Source organism: Gekko japonicus, unplaced genomic scaffold (genome assembly GCF_001447785.1).
Source record: "Gekko japonicus isolate JY-2015 unplaced genomic scaffold, Gekko_japonicus_V1.1 scaffold256, whole genome shotgun sequence".
NCBI lineage: Eukaryota > Metazoa > Chordata > Lepidosauria > Squamata > Gekkonidae > Gekko > Gekko japonicus.
This window is the reverse complement of record NW_015161412.1, coordinates 125846-150214: the sequence shown is the minus strand read 5'-3', so window position 1 is coordinate 150214 and position 24369 is coordinate 125846. Positions and strand designations below refer to the sequence as shown.

General features: G+C 42.4%; 1 protein-coding gene across 1 annotated transcript in view; it reads left to right on the top strand.

The window, feature by feature from the left end:
- The window catches only part of LOC107123769 (cation channel sperm-associated protein subunit beta-like), a 90538-nt gene that overhangs the window by 44267 nt on the left and 21902 nt on the right, over positions 1-24369 (top strand). The window contains exons 13-14 of the mRNA XM_015427116.1: positions 3664-3990; positions 10164-10303. Coding sequence (XP_015282602.1) covers positions 3664-3990; positions 10164-10303 — 467 coding nt within the window. The remainder of the gene's footprint in view (positions 1-3663; positions 3991-10163; positions 10304-24369) is intronic.

Below are 24369 nucleotides of genomic sequence, written 5' to 3'. Positions count from 1 at the left end.
CTTGTGCTGCTTTGTGCATTTTGAACAGCTGCTTTGGGTGATTGCTTTGTTGACTAAGCGATCCACAACTCACTACATTTTTCTTTGGCAAGTCGTGGCACTTCATGGGCACTTCATTGGGCCAGACAGCCGGACCCCTGTATTAAGGGCAGCATCGCTCTACACAATTCAGAGCTGGTGCAATGGAAGCAGGACCTCTGTGGGGAGGTCCAGAGGCTGCAGGACGAATGATATGGGGAGGATGAATGACAGCTAAAATGTCCCAGTTCCCCATGTCTTGCCTCTAGAGCCAAGCAGAGGGACTTAGCTCCCTGTAGATCTGCACCCCCCAAACTGGGTGCAGCTGGGTGATCTGGGTCAGTCACAGTTCTCTCAGAGCTGTTCTCTCAAGAGGAGCTCTTTCAGCCCCACCTACCTCACAGGGTATCTGTTGTGGGGAGCAGAATGGAAGGAGACTGTAGGCCGCTCGCTCTGAGACTCTAAGTGAAGGGTGGGGTATAAATCCAATCTCTTATTCTCTTTGCCGAATACACCAACACTCTGGAGTTGTATAGGGTCCAATTAAGCAAGCACCTTCTCCCACCCATTGATTTGGGCAGTGAAAAGATGGCATGTATCCTCCCAGATTCTTGTGGCCTTAAAACTGCTAGGTCTAATGGCCTGCCTGGTACCTGTGTTCCTTCTCATCTCCCTTATTTAGCTCTTTGAAGCTACAAGCAGCTTGACCTCAGAGAGTAAGAAAACTTCCACGATTCCCTGCCTAGGCCTCAGCCTGATTCATTCTTTGAATTGACAAGAGACCAGTCTCTTCACACAGGCTATTTCTGATTATCATGGGCTTCACTTCTTCTTTGCTGATCACTGTGTGTAGTAGTATTTTCTGCCTAGAACTGCTAGGTGCAATTATTGTGCTGGCGGGGGGATCTGAGGGGTGGTCCAGAGAGGGCAGTGATGTCCCTGATGTGATGACATCATGCAGAAGTGATGTCATCGCCAGGGCAGATTAAGGCTCACTGTTGCCCTAAGCACTGACCAATCTTGGTGCCCCCCTCCTTTCCACACTGACTCAGTCCATTTTAGTTGTTGACCTGTCTGACCAGATATACAATGCAGGTTGCAGCAATACAAAAATTTATTCATATGATAACACAATATACTGTACAAACTAAGCTTTTCACCCTTTCCCCAACTTTGTGGTGCCCCCTTTGGCCCTGGTGCCCTAAGCACGTGCTTAGTCTGCTTAATGGTTAATCTGCCCCTGGTCATCGCATCAGTAACATTGGGGGCAACGCTCTGCTTTTGGGGCAGACTCTATGGTTAAAATTGGGCTCAAACCATAGAGTTTTGCTCAAAAAGCAGAGCATAGCTGTGTGACATCACTGACGCAAAGATGTCACTTCCACATGACATAATTGCATCGGGGACATCACTGCATGACATCACTGTTTGGGGGCGGGCAAAAGCCCCCAAAATCAGGGGATCCCCTACCCAGTCTGGGAATCCTATCCTCACCACAAGACTGCTCGTACCATGAGTGAGACCACATATAAAGGGAACTCCAACTCCTGGAAGACTGAATCCTCACAGCACAGTTTTATAATAGAGGGCAGAAACAGTTTGTTGATGATACACACCAACTCCCTGAAGATTTTATTGGTGGCAGAGGCCCATCAGCTCCCAGATTGTACAGGACAATGGTAGGCCACTTCCAGAGTGGGACCACATACCACATGATGATCATGCAGAATATGAGTCATGTCCTCAACAATGCAGTCCAAGAACATGTGGAAGAAAGCCCTGAAATTCTGGTCATTTTATTTAATGTTAGTCATTACAGTGGCAGTGGGGTGATTCTGCTGCCCATACCTGGGTACATTATTGATGTAGCCTATAATGTGGTGACAACATTTAAATGATGAGCTTGGGCCCTTAAAAATAGGAGATGGGATCCATGAGCTGGCAATGATGTTCCTGGGTTGGATGATATTCCCATAATGGATGAGCATACAAGCCATCTGGGGCCTTCTTCCTGGTTGGGGAGGAATGGCTGAAGCAACTTTGTACACTAGTTTCTATGCCCACCTATATATTGATCAATGTCCCTGGCATTGCAGGTGTGGCAGGCTTAGCGGAAGAGGTGGCAGTATCATAATGCTGACGTTCTGAAGGTGAAGGTTTACTAGGAGGCAACTTTCCATTCAGTAGCTGGGGGTGATGGCCATTCTCTGAAGCAGGACTGTCGCCAGTGATCTCCTTGAATTTTTCTTCAAGAAATTTCTCCTCTTGTACTGCTGTGGTGCATGGTCATATCTCCTCTGCACCATCTCTTTGGAGAATCAGTTGAATACCACCTGACTGAAGTATTGGTTAGTAAACTCCTCCTGGACTGCTTAGCAAAGCCACAAGTTTACGAACGTCACAGTCTCAACATCAGTTTGCCACAAGGCTGTCATCTGGGACTTGAAGTACTGATGGTTCTTAGCCGGGGGCGGGCGGGGGGGACTGTGATGCCATGGTTTGGGGTGGCTGGACAGTGTTCTGTGCAGCAAGCAAAGTGTCTCAGGAATTCTGGTGATTAATGAGTGAAGCATTGGGGTGTGCTTTGCTGGGAAGAGATAGCCAAGGCCCTGCTGACATTGCCTCCTCCCCAGTTTTGCTGGTTCTTTAAGAGGATGGTGGAGGGAGCAAAGAGAAGAGCCTGATACCAGACCGACCAGGAGCCTATGGTGTGTAACAGCAGCTCCCACCAGTGAGAAGCAGCTGAAGGATAGAATGGTTTCATTTTTGAGCTGCTCTTATCAAGCAACTGTAGACATGGAAGGTGCAGAACAATTGTGGGAAACAAGGCAGGAACAAACCTGGATAATGTGTTCATACGCAAAAGTAAAACCATGGTAAAGACTGTGATTAGTAAGCCAGCTTCATTTCATGACTTTAAAAGATTGATTTTGCCAACCCTAACTAACCATAGTTAGTGTGGTGTCCTCCATTCAAACAATTGATCAAATAGGGTTAGTTTAATTAAGCATGGTTTTGCATTGCATCTGAAGTGATCCAGAGCCTTCCAGTGCAGAGAAAGACAGTGCATATTTGCAACAGTAGCTTCTTAGTCCCAGTTGTGTATATTGAGCAGCAATTCTCATAAATACTTTCTAGAAAGTTCATAAAAATCTCTGCAGATTTTTATCTGCATAAAGTGTTACATGGGAATATAATTAAATGGTATTTCTTTTTTTAAAATATAGCCTTTAGGTACAGTCAAAACAAAAACCTGGCTTCTTCTGCATCCCAAACTGTGCACATCTTATACTGGGACTGTATAACTTGTGTGCTACTGAGTCAGATGCCACCTACTAGTCACATATTATGGCCTGAAAAATGCTAAAAACTTTCCCTTCTGCTTTTGGAGTCTGGTAAAACACCCTGTTGCATTTTTACTGTGGTTACAGATTTTCCAGGTGTGCACTATGCTAACAACCAAATCCATATATATAGGAGGTTGTTACATTCTAGTTGCTCTGTTTCCCAAGCCAAATCTGTCCACATGATTAATTTTCTTTAAAATGGAAAAAAATGTGCTGCTTTGTATCAATCTAAAGAAGTGAACATACTTTATTTTAAGACATTAAAATAATGTTCTGATATGATGTTTATTGTTTCTAGGTACTGACATATTTAAAGCATCTGACATTCAGAAATCTATCGTTATTCTAGGATTCAGCAGTTTTCTTATAGTAGATGTTACGGGAAGCCTCACTGCTTTAGCAGATGCTACTATGCCTCAGGTAGTGCCTTTAAATACACCTTTTCGAAGTGGACAGTGGTTTATGTATGACTTTGGCACTACGAATGGAAAAAGATGGAAGGTTGTTACTGACAAATGTAGGTATACAATGGAACAGACTGATGATCTACCAGTCCATGCCATTAAATACATGGATCTTGGGTCAACACGGAGCTTTTCATTCAGCGTAACACCAGTTAATGTAGGTAAGACACTTGAGATCTTGCATTTACTTATATTCAATTTTTTCAGCTCTCAAAACAACCTATAGAATATGAGGGTATGAGAACAGATAGGTAGACATGTTGTTTAAGTGAGAGTTTCCAGCAATTTCACTGATAATAGTAGCCTCTTTCTAAATGTGAAGTATTAATATAATTAAAAGGCAATCAAACAAAATCCACCCCTTTATGTGGTATAGTGGATAGTTGTGTGTGGGACACCCCATATAGTCCCAGTAAGAGTATTCTTTAGAAACTTTAGATTTCCCCCCCCCCATATACATTTAGATTCAAGTCCAGTAGAAACAAGCCACAAATATGGAGTCCATCAAAATCTCAACAAGAATATGCTCACAAATATGGGAAACAAAACAATGGCCCACAGACTGGAAATGCTCAATTTACATTCCAATAACAAAAATGAGAGATGTGAAATATTGCAACTATCGACCATCGCATTAATTTCTCACATGAGTAAAATGACAGAAAAAGAAGAGGTACTAGAGATAATATTGCATATTTATGCTGGTTACTGGTGCATATGACAGAATTTCAGAAGAGAATCAGCTTGTGTTTCATAGATTACAGCAAAGCTTTTGACTATGTGGATCATGGGGGGAAAAGCTTATGGTTGGTTTTTAAAGAAATGGGTGTGCCACAAAATGGAATTGTTTTGTTGTGCAACCTGTGCTGTGGACAAGAGGCTATTGTTAGGACAGAATGTGGAGAAACAGAATGGTTTCCAGTTGGCAAAGGTGTCAGAGAAGAATGTATTTTATCTCCCTATCTCTTCAATCTATATGCAGAACATATCATAAGGAAAGCTTTGTTCATCTTTGTGACTTCTGTACAGTCCAACATGGGGACTGTACACATGCAAGCCAGCCATAGAGAAAATTCCACTGCTTTCTAGCAGTTTCTAGGTTCTGGAGTACTCTCTTCTCCTTCAACATGGGCCGGAGTTTTTCTGCCCAAACTGGCACATGATAGAGGTGGGGCAAGTGGTCCTTCCCACAGTTCTCTCTCCACCTCTGTGGAGAAACGACATAGTTCAACTAACTCATATTTTCTTCAGTTCTTCGTCTTGTGAGTGTATTTTAAATGGCTCCTTTTGAAAAGTGCAGTGGGTATGGGACCAAGATGGCTCAGTTAGATGACCATAAGCATTGTCTGATATGTCTTGGTGAGTCCCACAATGTGTCGGCTTGTAACATCTGCCACCAGTTTAACCCAAAGGTGCTTCACGAGAGAGCCTCTTTCCTCAAAGCCTCCTTGTGAGAGAAAGCATTGGGGGCCCTGGGGAAAGACCAGTCATCTTGGAGGGTTGAGGAACTGTAGGCCAGGGTCCAAACTCCCTCAGTGGGGATAATGCCCTTGGGATCATTGTCAGAACAATCTACATCCTCAGATATTAAGTCAAACCTGGTTCCAAGAAGTTCCTTGGAACTGCCTTTAAAGAAGTCCAGGGACAAGAAATCTAAGCCAAAGGACTCTGCAACCAAGCACTCTCCTCCATTGAAACATTTTGGGATCTGTGGCATTCCCAGTATTGCAGGGACTGATTAACACTTCCAAAGGCATTTGGGCTAAGTCTGCCTCAGTGTTCCCCTCTACTAGGAAATAAGAGTCAATGTACAAGGTGAAGGAACAAGGCTGCACGTTCCTGTTCACTCATCCTGTGGCAAATTGACTAGTCACTGAGGTTCTCCCCTCCCAGCATTGCTCTGGGAATCATGCTTCTCCCTTTGATAAAGAAGGGAGAAAGCTAGCTAGGCACCCTTGGCAGAAAAATGTGCACCTCCTCTGCCCTCATCCTTTGCATGGCAAATTTCAATGCCATTATCGGAAGGTATCAAGTGTTCCTTTGGGAACATATCACTCAACATCTTGATACCTTGCCTGATGAAAAGAGATCTCTAGCTAAGGTAGTACAGACTGAGAGTGTAAAGTAGCAAATTAATACTGCTTGTCATGTAGCTGGGGGGGTGGGGCTGTGGCACAGCAACACAGTCGGCACCAGGAATAGCTCCTGAGTACCACTGGCTCTTTGTTGTTTCTAGAGGAGTTCTCGGGGGATCCCGAACTCCACTGGACCTCCTGGAGAGAGGTCTGGTGCAAGGGACTTGATTCAGGCCCCCCACTTGAGGCAACAAGCAGGTTGATGCCCTGGATCATCCCAGAAGCAAGCAACAAACCAGAGCAGAGATGGCAGCCATAAATGCACCAGCTATGAACTCCCCAGAATTAAAAGAGTTATATTGAGCCTCATCAGTAACATCGATGAAGAAATCCTATGTAAGTACCTATAAAGCAACATCAAAGAAACTGGCGACCTCTTGGCAAAGCCCCTTTAAAGATTTTAAAAGACATGGAAAGGAAGGATGAAACTCCCCCCCCTTTCTTTGTGGAGTGGCTGGGACGATTTATGTAAAGAAAGCCAATTTGAATATATCCTGGGGCAAAGAGGGTCTATTGTTTGAGCTTCTACAAAAGGATTATAAGGTTTTTATTGGAAAAAGAAAGAAAGAAATAGAGATTTCTAAAGTTAAATTCCTTACTCTTTTTGCGATTTTTATGACATCACGCTTCATTGCTGAGAACGTAGGAGTCTATTTTGTCTAGAGCTGCAAAGAACGTTATCTGTGTGAAAGGATTCTTGGTTGTTCTGTGAGAGAGACTACCTGGTAAATACAGTCAGCCTGAAAGACTCTACGGGCAAATAATTTGCAGAGCTTTTGAGTGTCGTTGGACTGAACTGGGATTTTGGTATTGCATTAAAATGGGTGACCAGGACATACAGTGCATAGACAGTTCTACAGAAACCAGCCTGCTGCAGTTGTCAATGGAGGAGCTTCAGACTTTAATTTTGATGCAGTTAACCAGGGTGTCAACCAGGCGTTTGAGCCAATATATGTCAAAAAAGGTGTTACACCAAACCAGACTACAAGCAACAAAAAGAAATCCCAGCACCAAGCAGCGCAAGAAGCAGAACAACACAGCACTCAAGTGGATCTAGCATACAGAGAAAAGGAACTTAAATACCAAAATGGGCAAATTTTAGAACAACACTGCAATCAAGCTGATTTAACTTACAGAGGAGCCCCTACAACAAGCTGAACAAGACGCAGAGCAGCACTACATTCAACTTGATTTAACCTACACTGAGAATAACAGATCTACAAAAAGTCTGCAGAACTCTGGAATCCTCAAAGTAATAAAAGGAAAAATATTCCAGAGAGAAAGTGGAACAGAGTCTATGGAATCCTTAACTACCCTAAAATTTGAATATAGATGGCAAGCACTAAAAGAAATCCTCTCTACTTATACGAGGGAAAAGGCACAGAACCAAGACTTTATTGAAAACAAGAAATTACAAAAAGAAGAAAAGACTTAACCTCTATAAATGAGATGGTTCTAGGGAACCTTTGTTTCATGTGTAATTGATTAAAACGGGTCAGGGACCTTCTCTGTATATGTAACTGTTTAACATCGGCTATAATTGAATTCCCCCCCCAATTATATCCACAAAATTACAGCATGCAAGGGTTAAAATCTATAAGCAAAACTGATATTAAAAATATAAAGTTTTGTTATTAAGAATGTAGTTTGATATGACATAGGGCTATTCCAAAATGGATCTTTCCAATGTAGCAGCAGACTCCCTCAGCAGGTTGACAGTCTGCACTCATGAGTGGTCCCTTTCTGACATCTAGGTAAAGGTAAAGGTTTCCCTTGCTCAAAAGCCAGTCAAATCCGACTCTAGGGTGCAGTGCTCATCTCCATTTCCAAGCCGAAGAGCCAGCGCTGTCCCAAGACTTCTCCGTGGTCTTGTGGCCCGCATGACTAAACACTGAGGTGCATAGAATGCTGTTACCTTCCCACTGAAGCAGTACCTATTTATCTACTTACAATTTCTTCCTTTCAAACTGCTAGCTTGGCAGGATTCTGACATCTACCTGCTCTCTATTTTCCACCAGTGGGGCTTCTCAGTCATAAACCTCTTTGCCGCCTCACAGAATACCAAATCCCTTGCTGGTATAGATTAATAAAAAATTCCTTTTAAAATTCCTCCTATCCCTGTTCTAGACAGGGTCATAGTGAAACTCAGAACACGTCATTCCACATGCAACCTGGTGGCTCGCCATCCCCCCTGACCATGGCCAAAAACACTTATGTTCTCCTCCTGGCAGTAGAGGACCTGTTACATACAGGTTGTCTGCTACATCACAATGTGAGGTCCCTGCACCTTGCAATGTGGTGAATACAGGGAGACCAGTGTGGCCAATACCTCAGCACATAGGCCCTCTACCTGGAAATCTTATGCTGCTAAATGGTAAAGATTTCAATACTGGTTGTCTGGCAAAGAATCCTGTCTCCTACATATTTATTTATTTATCCGTTCATTCATTCAGTTTGTACCCCGCCCTTTATGATTCCTGAAAGACTTGGACCTGTCGGTGACCTCCATTAAGATACACTTGGCTGCAATTTCTGCCTATCACAATGGTGTTGAGGGTCATGCCATGTTTTCTTCTAAATTGTCTAAAAGGTTTTTGAAGGGGTTGTTCAATATGTACCCAGGACTTCCTCCACTGGTCCCTCAATGGAGGCTTTCTTTGGTCTTGTCATGTTTAATGTATAAACCATTTGAACCCATGGCTACGTGTGATTTATCCCTACTATCTTACAAAATGGTGTTCTTAATCACCATCACATCAGCCCGCCGGGTAGGTGAACTGGGGGGCCTCAGCTGTCCCCCACCCTTCCTTAAATCTCATGGGGATAAGGTTGTTTTACATACAAAATTAGGGTTCTTAACCAAGGTACCTTCCAATTTCCATATATCTCAGGGCATTGTCCTGCCAATATTCTTTTTCTTCCTCTCCAGCTCAGAGGAACACACACTGCACACCATAGGTGTAAAGAGGGCACTATTATTTCAGATTGTACAAAGGAATTTTGTTAGATGGATAATCTCCTGATCTGTTTTGCTGGTCCACATAAGGGGCACCCAGTTCTTCTTAGACCATTTCTTGGTGAGTGGTTTCTGCCATCAAAATGGCTTACTTGCTTTCCAACTTACTTGCTCCCCATTAAGGTGCACTTGACCAGGACTCAGGTGTCTTTGGCTGCCTTCCTTGGAAAGGTCCCCCTGCTGAATATCTGCAAGGCTGCAACGTGGTCATCTACATCGATGTTCATAAAACACTACACCATCAATGTCAACTCCAGGAGTGATGCGACTGTGGAAAAGGCAGTACTCCAGTCACTGTTTCATTGAATCTATTTCCTCTGGATCTATGTTTCACTGAAGGATTACACACCCTCGTCCTGCAATAAGTGAGATTGTTATTCTCCCATGTGGGACTGCACAGAAGCCATGAACATGAAAACATGGTTGCCCTTACCTGTAACTATTGTTCATTGAGTGGTCTTCTGTGCAGGCACACTGTCCTCCCTCCTTTCCCCGCTGAGGGATCCTCCACCTTGGAATTCTTCTCTATGGCAGTGAAGAGAGGACTGAGGGTAGGAACGCTCATCCCATCTCCATCACATGCCAGTTTGGGCAGGAAAACTCTGGCTCACATTGGAGAGGAGGGGAATGCTCCAGAGCCTAGAAACTGCTAGAAAGCTTTGGAATTTTCTCCACAGCTGGCCTTGAGTGTGCAGTTTCATCTGTTCCAACACCCTGTTTCACGCAGTGGCCAACTAGATGCCTCCAGGAAGCCTAGAAACAGGGCACAAAGGCAACAGCCCTCCCCAGTGGAGCCCCCCACACACAACTGGTAGCGGGCTGACAGTATTTGATATTTTTAAAAAATCTATATTATACATTTTATTGGAGATGCAAGGGAAAGATGAGTGCAACTTTTATCTTTTTTAGTAGACAATAGTGCCCTAGAGTGAGCAACTAAGTTGGGACAAATGAAAACTGCCATTGGTGGTCTCAGCTTGGTGACAGCAAACCTGAACCAAAGATCAAATAATCATTTGGTATTTGTAATTGGGGATTTTGGGTTGGGGGGGCAGTTTCCATGTGCCTGGGCATTTGTAACTGGGACCTTGAGCCATTTTCTCCCTTTTCTTCTTAGTTTGGCTAAACAAGGGAACACTGGGAATGTTTAATATTACCTTCTGTGTTTCTCCCCACTCTACAGCTTATCGTATATTTCATATGTACCTCATGGAGGTAAAAGTGGGAAAGCCCAATCTACTGGATGTAAACACAGCAGCCTACTGGGATGATAACGATAGTTACACAGTGAAAATACGTGTTCTAAGCAAATTTTTCAAGCAGGTAATAGAGAACCAGCATTATTCAGGATGTAATTCATAAAACATAATTGGTTTTTATATGCTTCCAACATAAGTTTGCCAGATAACTGGAGAGAGGGCTGTGGGTAGGGATACAAGAGCAGCATGATGTTGGCTTCAGCATTTGGAGCAAAAAACTGGAAATGATATAGGTAGCCCTAGGAATTGCCAGAAACTCCATGGTAAAATTATACAGTTTCTAGTGATTCCTAGAGCTACTCCAGAAATGACAAAGAGTAGCTCTAGGAAACACCAGAACCTCCATGGTAAAACCAGAGAGTTTCTGGTGATTCCTAGAACTACCCTTTGTCATCCCTCTTTTTACTGAAAGTGACATGATGCTACAGCTGGTATTTTATAAAGAATTCTTCCACCACTGCTCTGAGTGGCAGCATGCAACAAGAGTGAGAGTGGGGGATGCCTCACCCTGACTGGGGACTTGGCAGCTATGATCCAAAGTCATATCAGACTTTTCTCTCCAATAAATATGTACTATCTACGTTACACTACACTACAATGCAAATTTGTATTGGTTTTAGACCAGTATAGCTGTTATGGTTTCCCCAAAGGCATATGAGAGATTACCATCAAAGAGAAAATTACATAAGGTAATGTTTGGGACATACATAATAATAGTGCCAAAGCAATCAAGCCTAGATCTAAGCAGTATAAGAACTGCCCATGTATTCCTACTTTCTACTTCTTGTAATTTAAGCAATTTCTAATCCATAAGAAAATCTATCCTCTTATCCCATGACTGCTAAACTTACTCAGGAGTCTTTGGTTAGATAACTTGCCAAAAGCCTTTTGAAAGTACAACTATATAATGTCTATATAAGTAAACATGCTGCTATGGTATATTTAATACCACGTGTTAAAATATAGTTCTGTGGGGATACAGGTTCTTTCCCATTCATATCTAAATTTTTGTTTCGACTGAAAGTTCTGTTTTTAAGAAAATATTATATTGAGGCAAGCTTTTTAAAATTATCTTATTTTTTCCTCATCTCCTTAACATAATGTCTAATTTGAAAAGAATGATAAATCGGGTGTCTACCACCCTCCATTTAAGCACACCAGTTCATAGTTAAATAAAAGCATCCATCTTTCAAAATTCTTTGATGCATCTGGTCTTGGAAAAGGGTACCCTACAATTTTCCATTATCTCCCCCCCCCCTGTAGCATCTCCATGTGACTTTCCATGTTGTTCATGAGGGTCTGTCAACTCTCGAGAGAAGCTTTTCAGAGTGCACAAGGGAAGACTGAGGAGGGAAAATCTCACTATATGAGTACAGTTCTCTTACACTGCTTAGAATACAGCCCTGTAAATCTTATAGTTAGCCCAAGTGCTCCAGACCATTTTATTTCTTCCTATTTAGAAATACTGCTGTGATACATTATTCTGATAGAGACATGTTAAATCTAAATTTTGTCTTTTTTTTTTACAAATTGCTTTTTGTTTTAACCAAGTGTCTCACACTCAACATTTTATCCTTATACAAGTGTTTCCCTTTTTTCCCTTTCCCCCTCCCTCCCCTCAGTCCTCCCCCCCCTTTCTTCTTCCATCATTGCTTCAGCCACGGGCACAAAGTTTCCAATGAATGTCTTTCTTGGCTTCATCCTCCTTGATCCAATCGAAGTATGGCGACCATTTTTCTCTTATCCTTCTCTTCTTTTCCTCCCAGGTTTTCTCCTCCATCATCAAGGATACGATATCTGATTGGATGTATTCAAAAAGATAGTTATTCCAATTCTCCATGGTCCACTTGTTCTTATCTTTCCATCCTAATACTATAACAGCTTTCCCAGCTAATATCATTGCCTTAAGTACCTCTTGGTATTTACTTTCTATTGTCTCGCTCTTCAAGATGCCTAATGTCATTAAATTAAAACCTATTGGTATTAATACACCTATCTTATCCTTTACCCTATCCAATATTTTCTTCCATAAATCCTGAACTATGGCACATTCCCACCACATATGCAAGTACCAACCTTTTGCCTGGTTGCAGTGCCAACAGTTCGAACTCATTCCAGGTATCATATTGGCTAGTTGAGCTGGCGTCCGGTACCATTTAGTATAACATTTCAGCTCTATTTCTCTAAATTTGTCAAATGTAATCTTTTTGACCCCCGTCATTAATTTTTTTAAGGTTGTTTTTGAGGTCAGTCCTTCTTTATACCATTTCTCCTGAATACTTTTAATTATAGACTCCTCGTTAGTAGTCATTTTTTTATATATCTTACCCGCTAGACCTCTACTTGTCTTTCTCTTTTCCTTGTACAATGCTTCTGCGATTTCTTCTGGTGCGATTTCTTCTGGATCTCCCACCCTCTTTTGCTGCTTTTTAAAAATTATGTTATATAGTCCCGTCAATTTCAACCAATGCTGTTTCCCTATCATCTCTATTATTGTTTGTAAGGGCTTAAGTTGACCACCTTCTTCGTACATATCTCTTATTCTGAATAATCCCTTTTCTTTAAGAACTTTCCACCAGTAGGAGTCATTGCTTTCCTCATATAAACTTTCTAGTGGTGCCCATTCGGAAGGTTTACTCAACCAAGTGGGTTGCCACTTTTTCCATATTTTCAGTGCTGTTTTCCTAGGTCCCACTGCTTTACCATATTCCTTTATTCACTTCCCTTGTGAAAATACCAAATCCCCCAGCTCTGTTGTTTAATTCATTTTCCAATCTAACCCATTTCTGATCCACATCCTCTCCTATTTCTATCAGTGACTTAACATTGAAAGCCTCATAATAGCCTATCAAATTAGGTATACCCCACCCCATTACGTTCTGCGGATTGTATATAAACTTTTTCTGCATTCTAGGTTTTTTGTTTCCAAATATCCATTCTCTAATTGTTCCATTCCATTTTTCTAACTGTTGTGTGTTTAATTCTACTGGGAGCGTTTGGAGTAGGTACATTACCTTGGAGATTAGAAACATTTTAGCCGTTCTTATTTTATTTGAAATGCTTAAATTTTTATTTGCCCATCTTTTCATATCCTTACAGACCTTCTTCCAGGCTGTTTTGAAATTCCCTTCAACTGTTTTTTTCCAGTTCTTCCTAATTTCAATCCCTAAATATTTTATTGTCTTGGCTCCTAGTCCTATTTTTGTCATCTTTGCAATTTCTCTTCTCTCTACTATGCCTACATTGAAGTACATGATTTCAGACTTATCTATATTCACTCTTAGCCCTGAGTATGCTTCAAAATCCTCCAATATAGTTCTTATTTCTCTGATTCCCTCTTTAGGGTTTGTCCGAGTTTCCATTATATCATCTGCAAACAGGTTAATCTTTAGTTCCTCATTGCCAATGTGATATCCATCTATTCTACCGTTGTTCCTTATTCTTTCCGCTAGTGTCTCAATTCCCATAATACATAAGTATGGAGAGAGAGGGCATCCTTGCCTCTCTGTATACTAAAATCCCTTGAATGCCCTCCATTTACCCTTACAACTGCCTTCCTTCCTTTATATACTTCTTGTATAGCATTCTTAAATCCCCATTTGTTTATAAGGCTTTTACTATGTTTTATGATATCCACATTGAAATCGCCGGTGACAATTAAATCTCTCTGAACCAAATTTTGAGTCTTTTTCATTACTTTGTTTAGGAACTTCTTTTGACCTCTATTTGGTGCATATAGGGTAAGAATTGTAAAGTGTGTTTTGTTTATCTTACCTCTGACTGTTGCGTATCTACCTTCTTTGTCCACCATTCTATCCACTACCTCTATATTCAAGTTTTTTTCCTAGTATCGCCACACCCCTTGCTTTGTTAGTACCTCTGGATTCACTTAAGGTTACCCACCCCGGGTTATTGAGGAGTGGCTTAGGATCCCTTTTAGCTTTGTGTGTTTCCTGGATGCATACTAGATTGATCCCTTCATCTCTTGCCATCTTGCCTAGCCGGTATCGCTTAAGATTTGAGGATAAGCCATTTACATTGAGTGAGAGTATTTTAATTGGTCTAGCCATATTCTTTGGAGAACTTCCTGCCTCTCCCCCGTAGCTGAAGCTTGTTAGCTATTTCCCTATTGTTTCCCCATTCCCCTTCCCCCTCCCAAGTGAAAGAGAAACTATTCTGGGGTTCCTCACCCCTTCTCTCCACATTCCAGAGATCCCGCATCCCCCCTCCTCTCCCACCATTCTTTTCTTATCGCATTAGTTACCATTAAGCCCAACTATAAGTGTATACTTCCCTTTAGCTGCTTGCTGCTCGGGAGTCAGATCTATGCCGCTTGGAGCTGTGTGGCCTTGGCTCCTCGTCTTCTTCATCTGGATTGCTGTCATGTTCCATCTCTCCCTCCTCGCAGTTGCTAGCATCCACTGCCAGTTCATTAAGCATTTTAGTTGCTTCAGTCGGATTCCTAGCTCTGTATCTCTTGCCATCTCGAAACACAATTAGAGTTGTTGGGTATCCCCAAGTAAAGTTAATTCCTTCTTTATAAAGTTTTTGTGCATAGGGTCTCAACAGCCTTTTTTCCTGCAGCATCTCTTGGCTAAAGTCATGGCTCACATAAAAATTTTTTCCTTGGAACTTTAAGTCCTTAACCCTCCTGAGAGTTCTAAAGACCTCATCTTTTAGTTTTTCTCTTGCAAAGGCAATTATCACTTGTCTGGGTTCTCCCCCTCTTTGTTTCTTGTAAAGTCTGTGAGCCCTCTCAATTTCTGCTTGCTCGACCTGAGCGCCATTCTCTTTAAAGAACTCGCAAAGTGTCTCTTCTAATTGCCTCGGCATTATCTCTTCACTAATGCCTGTTATAATCATATTCCTCCTTCGCTGTCGGTCTGAGAGCCTTGCCAGGTTTTTTGCCAGTTCCTTAATCTTTTTCTTATTGTCGTCAGATTTCTGCTTAGCTTGTTGGGCTTTTTCCTTCACCTTGCCAATCTCTTGGGCTATTTGCGTTATATCTATTTTCAGAGCTCCTAAATCATCTGTTACTATTTTTTGGAATGAGGCCAGTTGCTCCAATAATTCTCTGATATTCCGAGCCATAATTCAGTTGTTCATAGCCCCCACCTGCTGCTTGAATTCCTATAATTAGTAGCTTTGGCCCCACGCCCAGTTAATGCTATCTCTAGCTTGTTTTTTTTCCTTCCCTTCCGCCTTTCTGCTTCTTATCTTCTCTCACTTAGAAGCTTATTTTCTACTCTCCCGAGTAATTTATTACCTTTCTATGTTTATGTTAGGCCTTATTTCTTTCAACTTGGTGGAGAGAGCCGGAGGCACGTCTTCTCGTATCTAGCGCATGCGTGGATCCCCCCAATCTAAATTTTGTCTTCATACAGTTACGGACAGTGAGGTGTGTACTCTATGAGTTCAGACCTTCTTTTTTCTCACTCCATTTTTCTCAGTCTCTGTATTAAGACATCTGCTACAATTGTTACAGATGATAGTATGGCCCCTATTGGGACCAAGGGCCTTCCTTCTCTGACAAATGTCAGCTACCACCTTGCAATCAGTACCAAAAAGATTACAATCCCTTCTGAGGCTGCTCATGGAATCCTCTTTTGGGTCTAGCAGCCTCAGTTTCCAGAGCTTCTGTGGAGAGCATGTATCTAGCGCCTACCCACATAAATATATATCTGACTCCACTGTTCTCAGCTCTTAACGATCCAATAACAACCCTGATATCATCCACATAAACAGAGCCATCTGCAGCCCACTAGCTGCAAATTCCAACAAACCAAAATACTCTGAAGCCTTCAGTGCCCATAGCATTGGTGCATCCTTCAATTTCAGCTTCTCATTCTACAGCTTGCATTGATGACTCTGTGGATTCAAAGAAGTATATTGACTTTTTCACCTACTCCCCTGGTTTCCAATGCTAAATCTCTCCTTCAGAGGGTATAAAAATGTACTGCAGACAACTTTGAATGGCCAAGGTTTGGGGTCTTGGAGTTCAACAGTTTCCCCCTCCAGTGCAAGACCTGTGTGTTTCAACCTCTGTATTCAGAACCTCATGCATCACCTGTACTGCCAGTGCTGCCTGCCCTTCTTCATGCTATCAAGGACTCATGGGCCAAGCCATCAGAACCTTTATAGGCCACCATTTAGAGGGTACATACAGAACACAACAGCAAAGCTGTCCATCTGTCTTCTGTCACCCTACACAAAGTACTCTAGTGGTGGAAACAGCAAAAGGGAAGCAAAAGATTTATCCTGCTCTTACAGATAAGGTACACTGAACACTGGAATAATCTTTTACGAATGTTTTTCTTCCTTGGTGCTTCCTTTTCACATTCGGCCTGCATGGTAATATATCACTCTGCCTTCTGAGAAATGAATACATGTCACAGGACAAAAAGGGGCTTCCATTGCTTTACAAGATGAGGCAGTGAAACTCTTCAGACATAAATTAGCATGGCATGCTGTGGATTGCAGTGAAGAGTTATTAGCCAGTTCAGTCACTCTTCATAGAAATGCTTTGTTAAGTTCTACAATCTTGACTTTGGAAGCTAGGTCTAGAATCCAAGGCATCCCATTCTGCAGTACCAAAACTGACAATATGCTGGAGTCCATTCAAAAGTTGAAGTCTATCGCCAGATGTGGGTATCTCGTCCACTACACAGCCAAAGAAGCAAAGGGGCCCCCAATGGATCACTCGTTTACATGGAAGTCCTTTATTATGATTTGTAAGATGCAGTTCTCCAAGTCTCATTCAACCTCCAGAGATCCAAAGTGTTCCCTTTAACTCTTTCCCTCATTCGTATCCCCATGCAAGAACTATCTGCCAGCATGGGAGAACATTACTCAAGACAACTGGGTATTGACAATTGTAAGAAAAAGCTATGCTATAAAATTCGGCAGTTTTCTACTACTAAATGTTTTTGTGTCCACACAAGCAAACTGACATCGTTTTGGCATCTATGCAGGCACATATGGGACTGTGGATGCACAGGCTGGCTGTGGAGACAAAGGTTCCAAAGGTTTCTATTGCTTTCCATGGCAGTCAGAGCATTCTTCCTCCCCTCCAGCATGTGCTGCTGTTTCCCGCCCAAACTGGCATGTGACGGAGGCATAGCAAGTGCTCTTCCCTCAGTCATTCCTTTGCTGCTGTGGAGGTAGGATCCCTTTCTCTTGCTTTCCTGAAAAATTTATATCAGAGCCCCTTTTCATCAGAAAGCATGTTTCTTTTCATTGGAAACAGTCCTTTTCGAAAATGTTCAGAATATGACACTAAAATGCCCTAGTCCAATGACCACAAGTTATGCCTCGTGGTTGGGAGTGTCCCATAATGTCAGGGCATGAAGTATTTGCCCAAAGCCTGTCTAGAGAGGGCTTCATGTTTTTTTCTCTGGAAAAGGAACTCAGAGAACCAGGAAATCAACCTGTGAAGAGAGTCCTGGATCCTAAGAAAAGGGCCTGTCCTCCTCCTGCAAGGTCAGTGCCTTCTACATCAGTTTGGAACTGACTTCTTGCCCAACTAAAAGACCAACTCGGGTTCCAAGGAGTACATCAGAATCACTGCCTAAGAAAGCAAAGTCTGACATAAGAGTAAGGACTTTCCTACTTGACCCATGTCACAATTGAAGGTTGGTTCATCAAGTGTCTTCTGTGCAGTCCCATATGGGACTGCCTCTGAGCAGGCCTGGCACAGAGTAGCTTTATACAAGCTTCTAGAGTGTTTCAACTGAGTGCTCCTCCTTCCCTCAGCATGATAGAGCCACAGGGTCTGTTCCTGCCCAAATGATCATGTGGTGAGGTGGGGTGGGGGGAGCACTCTTCCCCCAGTCCTTTTTCTTCCACTGTGGAGAAAGGATGTGCTACAGCTTTGACCCCTACCTCACAAAATTTACTGCCATACAGTAGGTTTTTCTGTTCAGGATTCTTCTTTACTCCTTTATTTGAAATATATAAATGGCCGTCTTTAAGAAATGTCATAATTGTGGGACAAAAACAGCACCGAATGATGGACAAAATCAGTTCCTCATATGCTTGGGGGAAGGGCACAGTATGTCCTCCTGTAAGGCGTGTAGCCTCTTCACCCCGAAAGCATGCCAGGAAAGGGCCTTGCGACTTAAAAGCACATTATGGAAGCAATCTCTCAGGGTTCTGAAACCCACAGATTCCTCTCAGAAAAGGACCAGAACCCCATCAGTGGTCTCTGTCCTGGTTGAGCAGCTAAAATCCCAAACAGAGACATTGGTGCAGCCCCTGAAAGTGGTGTTTGAACTGCTGCTGAAAAAGGAAAAGAGAAATCTAAATACTTTACTCTGACCATTGCTTGACCCCATAGGTCTGAACCCAAGACTGTCACAGTCTCTGAACTCCCCTTGAAGCTGAGCACAGCACCCATTGACATTGCCATGATGTGGGCCAGACTCACCTTGACACCCCTCACCTTCATCGACTTGAAGTCACTGATCTGAATCTCCACGTCACTTGTCATCAACATCCAAGTGTCACTCCCCATCACTTTGACATTGTAGCCCTCACTCTCAGTGCCGATGCTGCTCTTCAGAAGAGAGTGCAACCCAACTTAGAAAACCACACATTCTGCCCCCTCTACAACATCGAGAGATGGCCACCAAAGGTGATGTCATTGAACTGATCTCTCCAGGTCAAAAGGTCCTCCTGATGAAACATCCATCAGCATCTGAAGCCTCTGCCTCACAGATGCCTGAATGAAGCTATCACCCACAATGGGGCCAATTTCTGCCTCAGATCATTTCCACATGGTACCAATGGTACCCATCTTCCAGAGCTCAAGGTCAAACACCTCTTCAGTGCCCAGGATTCTACCTGACCATATGGAGACCTGGAGGCATTGCCAGAGCAGTTTTCTGACACTGAATCAGACCTGACCACCATGCCCTCACCTGATGATGGTGTGGGTGACCCCACACATGTATCTCCTACAAAAGAGCTCAAACTTTATGCCAAACAACTCATCAAAATGATTACATATTGGGTATATGCCTCCTGACCCTAGGGAAGATGATCCCATTATGGATGTCTTATACTCCACAGATCCAGCTCCCATAGCCATTCCTCTGGCGAGAGACATCTGTGACATTATGAAAAATGTTTAAGCCAAACCAGCTTCGGCTCAACTTTCCACCCAAAAAGTGGAAAATCTCTACAAAATCAGGGAGGGTTTATTTATTTATTTATTTATTTATTCAATTTATACCCTGCCCTCCCCGCAAGCGGGCTCAGAGCAGCTTACAACATTGGCACCAATTGCCAATAAAACCCTCCTCTGGACACGTTCCAGCTTAGCTATATCCTTCTTAAATTGTGGTACCCAAAACTGAACACAGTACTCCATGTGAGGTCTAACCAGAGCAGAGTAAAGTGATACCATCACTTCATGTGATCTGGACACTATACTTCTCTTGATGAAGCCCAAAATGACATTTGCCTTTTTAGCTACCACATCACACTGCTGACTCATTTTCAGTGTATGGTCTACTAAGACCCCTAGGTCCTTTTTGCATATACTACTGCCAAGACAAGTCTCCCCCTATAATTATGCATTTGATTTTTCTACCTAAATACAGAATTTAACATTTATCCCCATTGAAATTCGTTTTATTTGTGTGTGATACATTTGATATACATATTTTCAAGTCCCTTTATCCAAGATAGTTACAGAATAACCAACCTCATTTTGTTCTTACTTCAATAAATCATCTCTTGTTCAAGTTTATCCCCAAATTTAGTTCTATCTTTCCTCAGGACCACATAGATGGAAAGTAGGAAAAGCCCTGACTCTAGGTCACCTTACCAGCAAAAGAAACAGAGGGAAGGTTTGGAAATCCTTAAATTCCTGGTGGCAGCAGAATCTACCTCGTTTACAAATGCAAAGAGCACATTTAAAGGGAAAGCCAGTCCTCCCAAATAAGAGGACGCCATAGGAACATACTATTTCTAACTTAAGACAAGATTTGACGTTGAGTTACAAATTAATAAATCACTCCTGCATTAACACGGTATATAAAAAATATGGAAACAGATCAAACTTCTGTCTGGTAAAGATTAGTTACACTTCTTGGCTTAAAATGCAGCTTTCAAGCTCAGCAGAAGTCTCGTATGGTTAGTTTTGTTCTTTCTCTCTTTTCTATAGTGCTTAGAAACCGCTCAATTTTGGGGGGATGGAACTCCAACCCTTCCCCACCCGCCGCTCCTTCCCTCAACGATCTGGCAGACCGAGACTTCTTCGCTTATACAGAGATCTGTTTAACTCACTGTTTAGGTGTGTTCGGTTGTTTTCTTGTCTTATTTTCTTATTTTTGCTTATTTTCTTGTCCGCTTGTCCGGCGGTCGGCTCTGAGCGCCATACTGGCTCCGGGGACAGGCAAGCCTCGATTCCCTCGGCTGTCACTTTGGGACAGGCTTATCCTGGCTCCCCAGGATGGGGGTTGGAAACCAGCCACAACCCCTCCTGATCACCTCGGCTTGGTGTGTCTCCATTGGAGGTTTGATGAGATGCGTCCAAGAGCAAACCACCATAAACCGGAAGGTCTAGGTTTGTCATAGCTTTCCTCCCAAGGAGCAGTTGGCTTTTAATTTCATGGCTGCATTCACCGTCTGCAGTGATCTTGGATCCCAGGAACGTGAATTCTATCACTGCTTCCATGACTTCCCCTTCTGTTTGCCAAGGAATGATGGGGCCGGATGCCATGATCTTAGTTTTTTTGATGTTGAGTTTCAAGCCAACTTTCGCGCTGTCCTCTTTCACCAGAAGCAAGAGGCTCTTTAGGTCCTCTTCACGTTCTGCCATTAGAGTGGTATCGTCTGCGTATCTGAGGTAGCTAATGTTTTTCCTGGCAATTTTAATTCCGGCTTGTGATTCATCCAGGCTGGAATTTTGCATGATGTATTCTGCATATAAATTAAATAAGCAGGATGACAATATACATCCTTGTTGTACTCCTTTTCCTATGCTAAACCAATCAGTTGTTCCATATCCAGTTCTAACTGTCGCTTCTTGACCCTTATACAGGTTTCTCAGGAGACGAGGTGATCTGGTATTCCCATCTCTTTAAGGACTTGCCACAGTTTGTTGTAATCCAAACAATCAAAGGCTTTAGTGTAGTCAATGAAGCAGAAGTAGATATTTTTCTGGTACTCCCTTGCTTTCTCCATAATCCAGAGAATGTTGGCAATTTGATCTCTAGTTCCTCTACCTCTTTGAAACCCAGCTTGTACTGCTCCATATGTTTATCCAATTCCCGCTTGTAGCCTCCACCACTTCCTATGGCATTGAATTCCGTGTGTTAATCACTCTTTGGGTGAAGTATTTCCTTTTATCTGTTCTAACCCAACTGCTCAGCAATTTCATTGAGTGCCCATCAGTTCTTGTATTGTGAAAAAGGGAGAAAAGAACTTCTTTCTCGACCTGCTCTATCCTATGCATAATCTTGTAAACCTCGATTATGTCACCCCTCGGTGATCCTTTCCCCAAGCTAAAGAGCCCCAAGCGCTTTAACCTTTCTTCATATGGAAAGTGTTCCAACCCTTTTTCTGCACTTTTCCCAATGCTATAATATCCTTTTTGAGGTGTGGTGACCAGAACTGTACACAGTATTCTAAATGAGGTTGCACCATCGATCATTAATGTACAAATTAAAAAACCACTGCTTACCACCCTCCACTGAGAAAATTTCCCATTTATACTCACTCTCTGTTTTCTATTAATTAGCCAGTTTTACTATTAATTAGACAGTGTCATCGATGCAACGAACATGAAATTGAGCCAACTTCAGAGGACGGCGGAAGACAGGAGGGCCTGGCGGGAGATGATCCATGGGGTCGCGAAGAGTCGGACTCGACTGTGCGACTGAACAACAAAAGCCAGTTTTTGATCCACAAAAGGACTTGTCCTTTTATCCCATGACTATTAAGCTTACTTAGGAGCCTTTGATGAGGAACTTTATCAGAAGCTTTCTGGAAGTCAAGGTAAACAACATTTTTGGGTCCCCCCTATCCACATATTTGTTCACCCCCTCAAAGAACACGAACAGGTTAGTGAGACAAGATCTTCCCTTACAGAACCCATGCTGAGTCTGCCTCAATAGTTTTTGTTCATCAATGTGCCTACTAATTCTTTCCTTAATAACACCAACTTACCTGGTATTGACGTCAGACTGACTGGCCTGTAATTTCCCGGATCTCCTCTGGATCCCTTTTTAAAGATGGGAGTGACATTAGCTACCTTCCAGTCCTCAGGAATGGAGGCAGATTTTAAGGAAAGAGTACATATTTTTGTAAGGAGATCCACAAGTTCACATTTGAGTTCTTTCAGAACTCTTGGATGTATGCCATCTGGGCCTGGTGATTTATCAGTTTTTAAGTTGTCTATCAGTTGTAGGACCTCCTCTCTCATCACCTCAAACTAACTCAGGTCTTTCAACACCTCTCCCAAAATCAGCAGTTCTGGAGTGAGCAAGCACTTCTCATCTTCCACAGTGAAGACAGAGGCAAAAAATATATTCAGCTTCTCAGCCATTTCCCTATCATCCTTCAGTACTCCTTTTACCCCTTGGTCATCCAAGGGCCCAGATATATTTATTTATTTATTTATTTATTATTTAGATTTTTATCCCGCCCTCCCCGTAGGATTGGTAGTTGGTAGTTACCTGAATCCTCCTTTTTCCCCTTCTTGAAGATGGAGACAGCATTTGCCTGCCTCCAGTCTTCTGGCACCTCACCTGTTTTCCAATAATTCTCAAAAATAATGTACAGAGGTTCAGAAATTACATCCGTGAGTTCTTTTAGTACCCTTGGATGCAGTTCATCTGGCCCCGAGGACTTAATTTTATTTAAAGAAACTAGGTGTTTATGTACTGCCAATCCTAGGCTGCAACTCCCTTCCCTCATCATGTGTTCTGTTTTTGTTATGTTGAGCATCGTTTCCCTTGCAAGAGAAGACTGAAGAAAAGTAGGAATTGAGCAGTTCTGCCCTCTTTATCAACTGTTACAATTTCATTTTTCTGTCCTCACAAAGGCCTACCATGTCCTTGCTCTTTTTCTTACTTTGAACATAAGAAAAGAACTCTTTTTTGTTTTTAGCACCTCTAGGTAGCCTTAGTTCATACTGGTTTCACCTTTCCTGACTCTCTCTCTACAAGCACTGGTTATTTGTTTATATTCATCCTTGGTTATTTGGCCTTCCTTCTACTTTCTAAATGAGTCTCTATTATTTCTCAAGTTTTTAGAAAGCTGTTTATGGAGCCACCTTGGCTTCTTTAGGCTCCTCCCATTTTTTCCTTCTCATAGAAATCGTTTGTGATTGTACCTTCAGTATTCTGCTGTTAAGAAACTCCCATCCCTCTTGAACTGCCTTCTCCTTAAGTATTTCTGACCATGGGATTCTACCCAGCATAACTTTTAAGTTTGTCAAAATTTGCTTTCCTGAAGTTCAACCTATATGCCTGACTATGTACAACTTTTACCTTCCCTCTCCACTTTCTGAAAACTGAAGTTGTCAGCAAGACAAGTCAGGAATTTATTGGACCTTTCATTTTTAGCAGAGTTGAACTTCCAACAGATATCTGGGTAATTGAAATCTCCCATGACCACCATGTCCCATCTCTTTGAGAACTTGGTAATCTGTTCTAGGAGTGTCTCATCCAAGCAGACCCCCCCCCCCCATAATATCACTGTTATTTCTTACTCCTTTTATTTTTACCTAGATTCTGAACTGGACTTCCATGCTCAGATTCATGTATTTCTTCACAAGTATATACCTCCTTTACATATAATGCGACTCCTCTCCGCTTCCTTATTTGTCCCTTTTAAATAAGTCATGCCCCTCAGTCCTAATATTCCAACTGTGAGTGTCATCCCACCAAGTTTCAGTAATGCCTGTTATGTCATAGTCCCCTTCCGGTATTAGGACTTCAAGTTCCTCCTGCTTGTTTCCCATACTCTGCACATTAGTGTCAAGACATCGGAACCCATGTTTTATACACCCTGAGGTTTTTGTTTCTGTTCTTACATGTGAGTTAATACGTACCACTCCCCTCAAAACTTTAGAGTTCTTATCTCCAGTTATTGGCATCACACGAGGGTTTGCATTTTTGT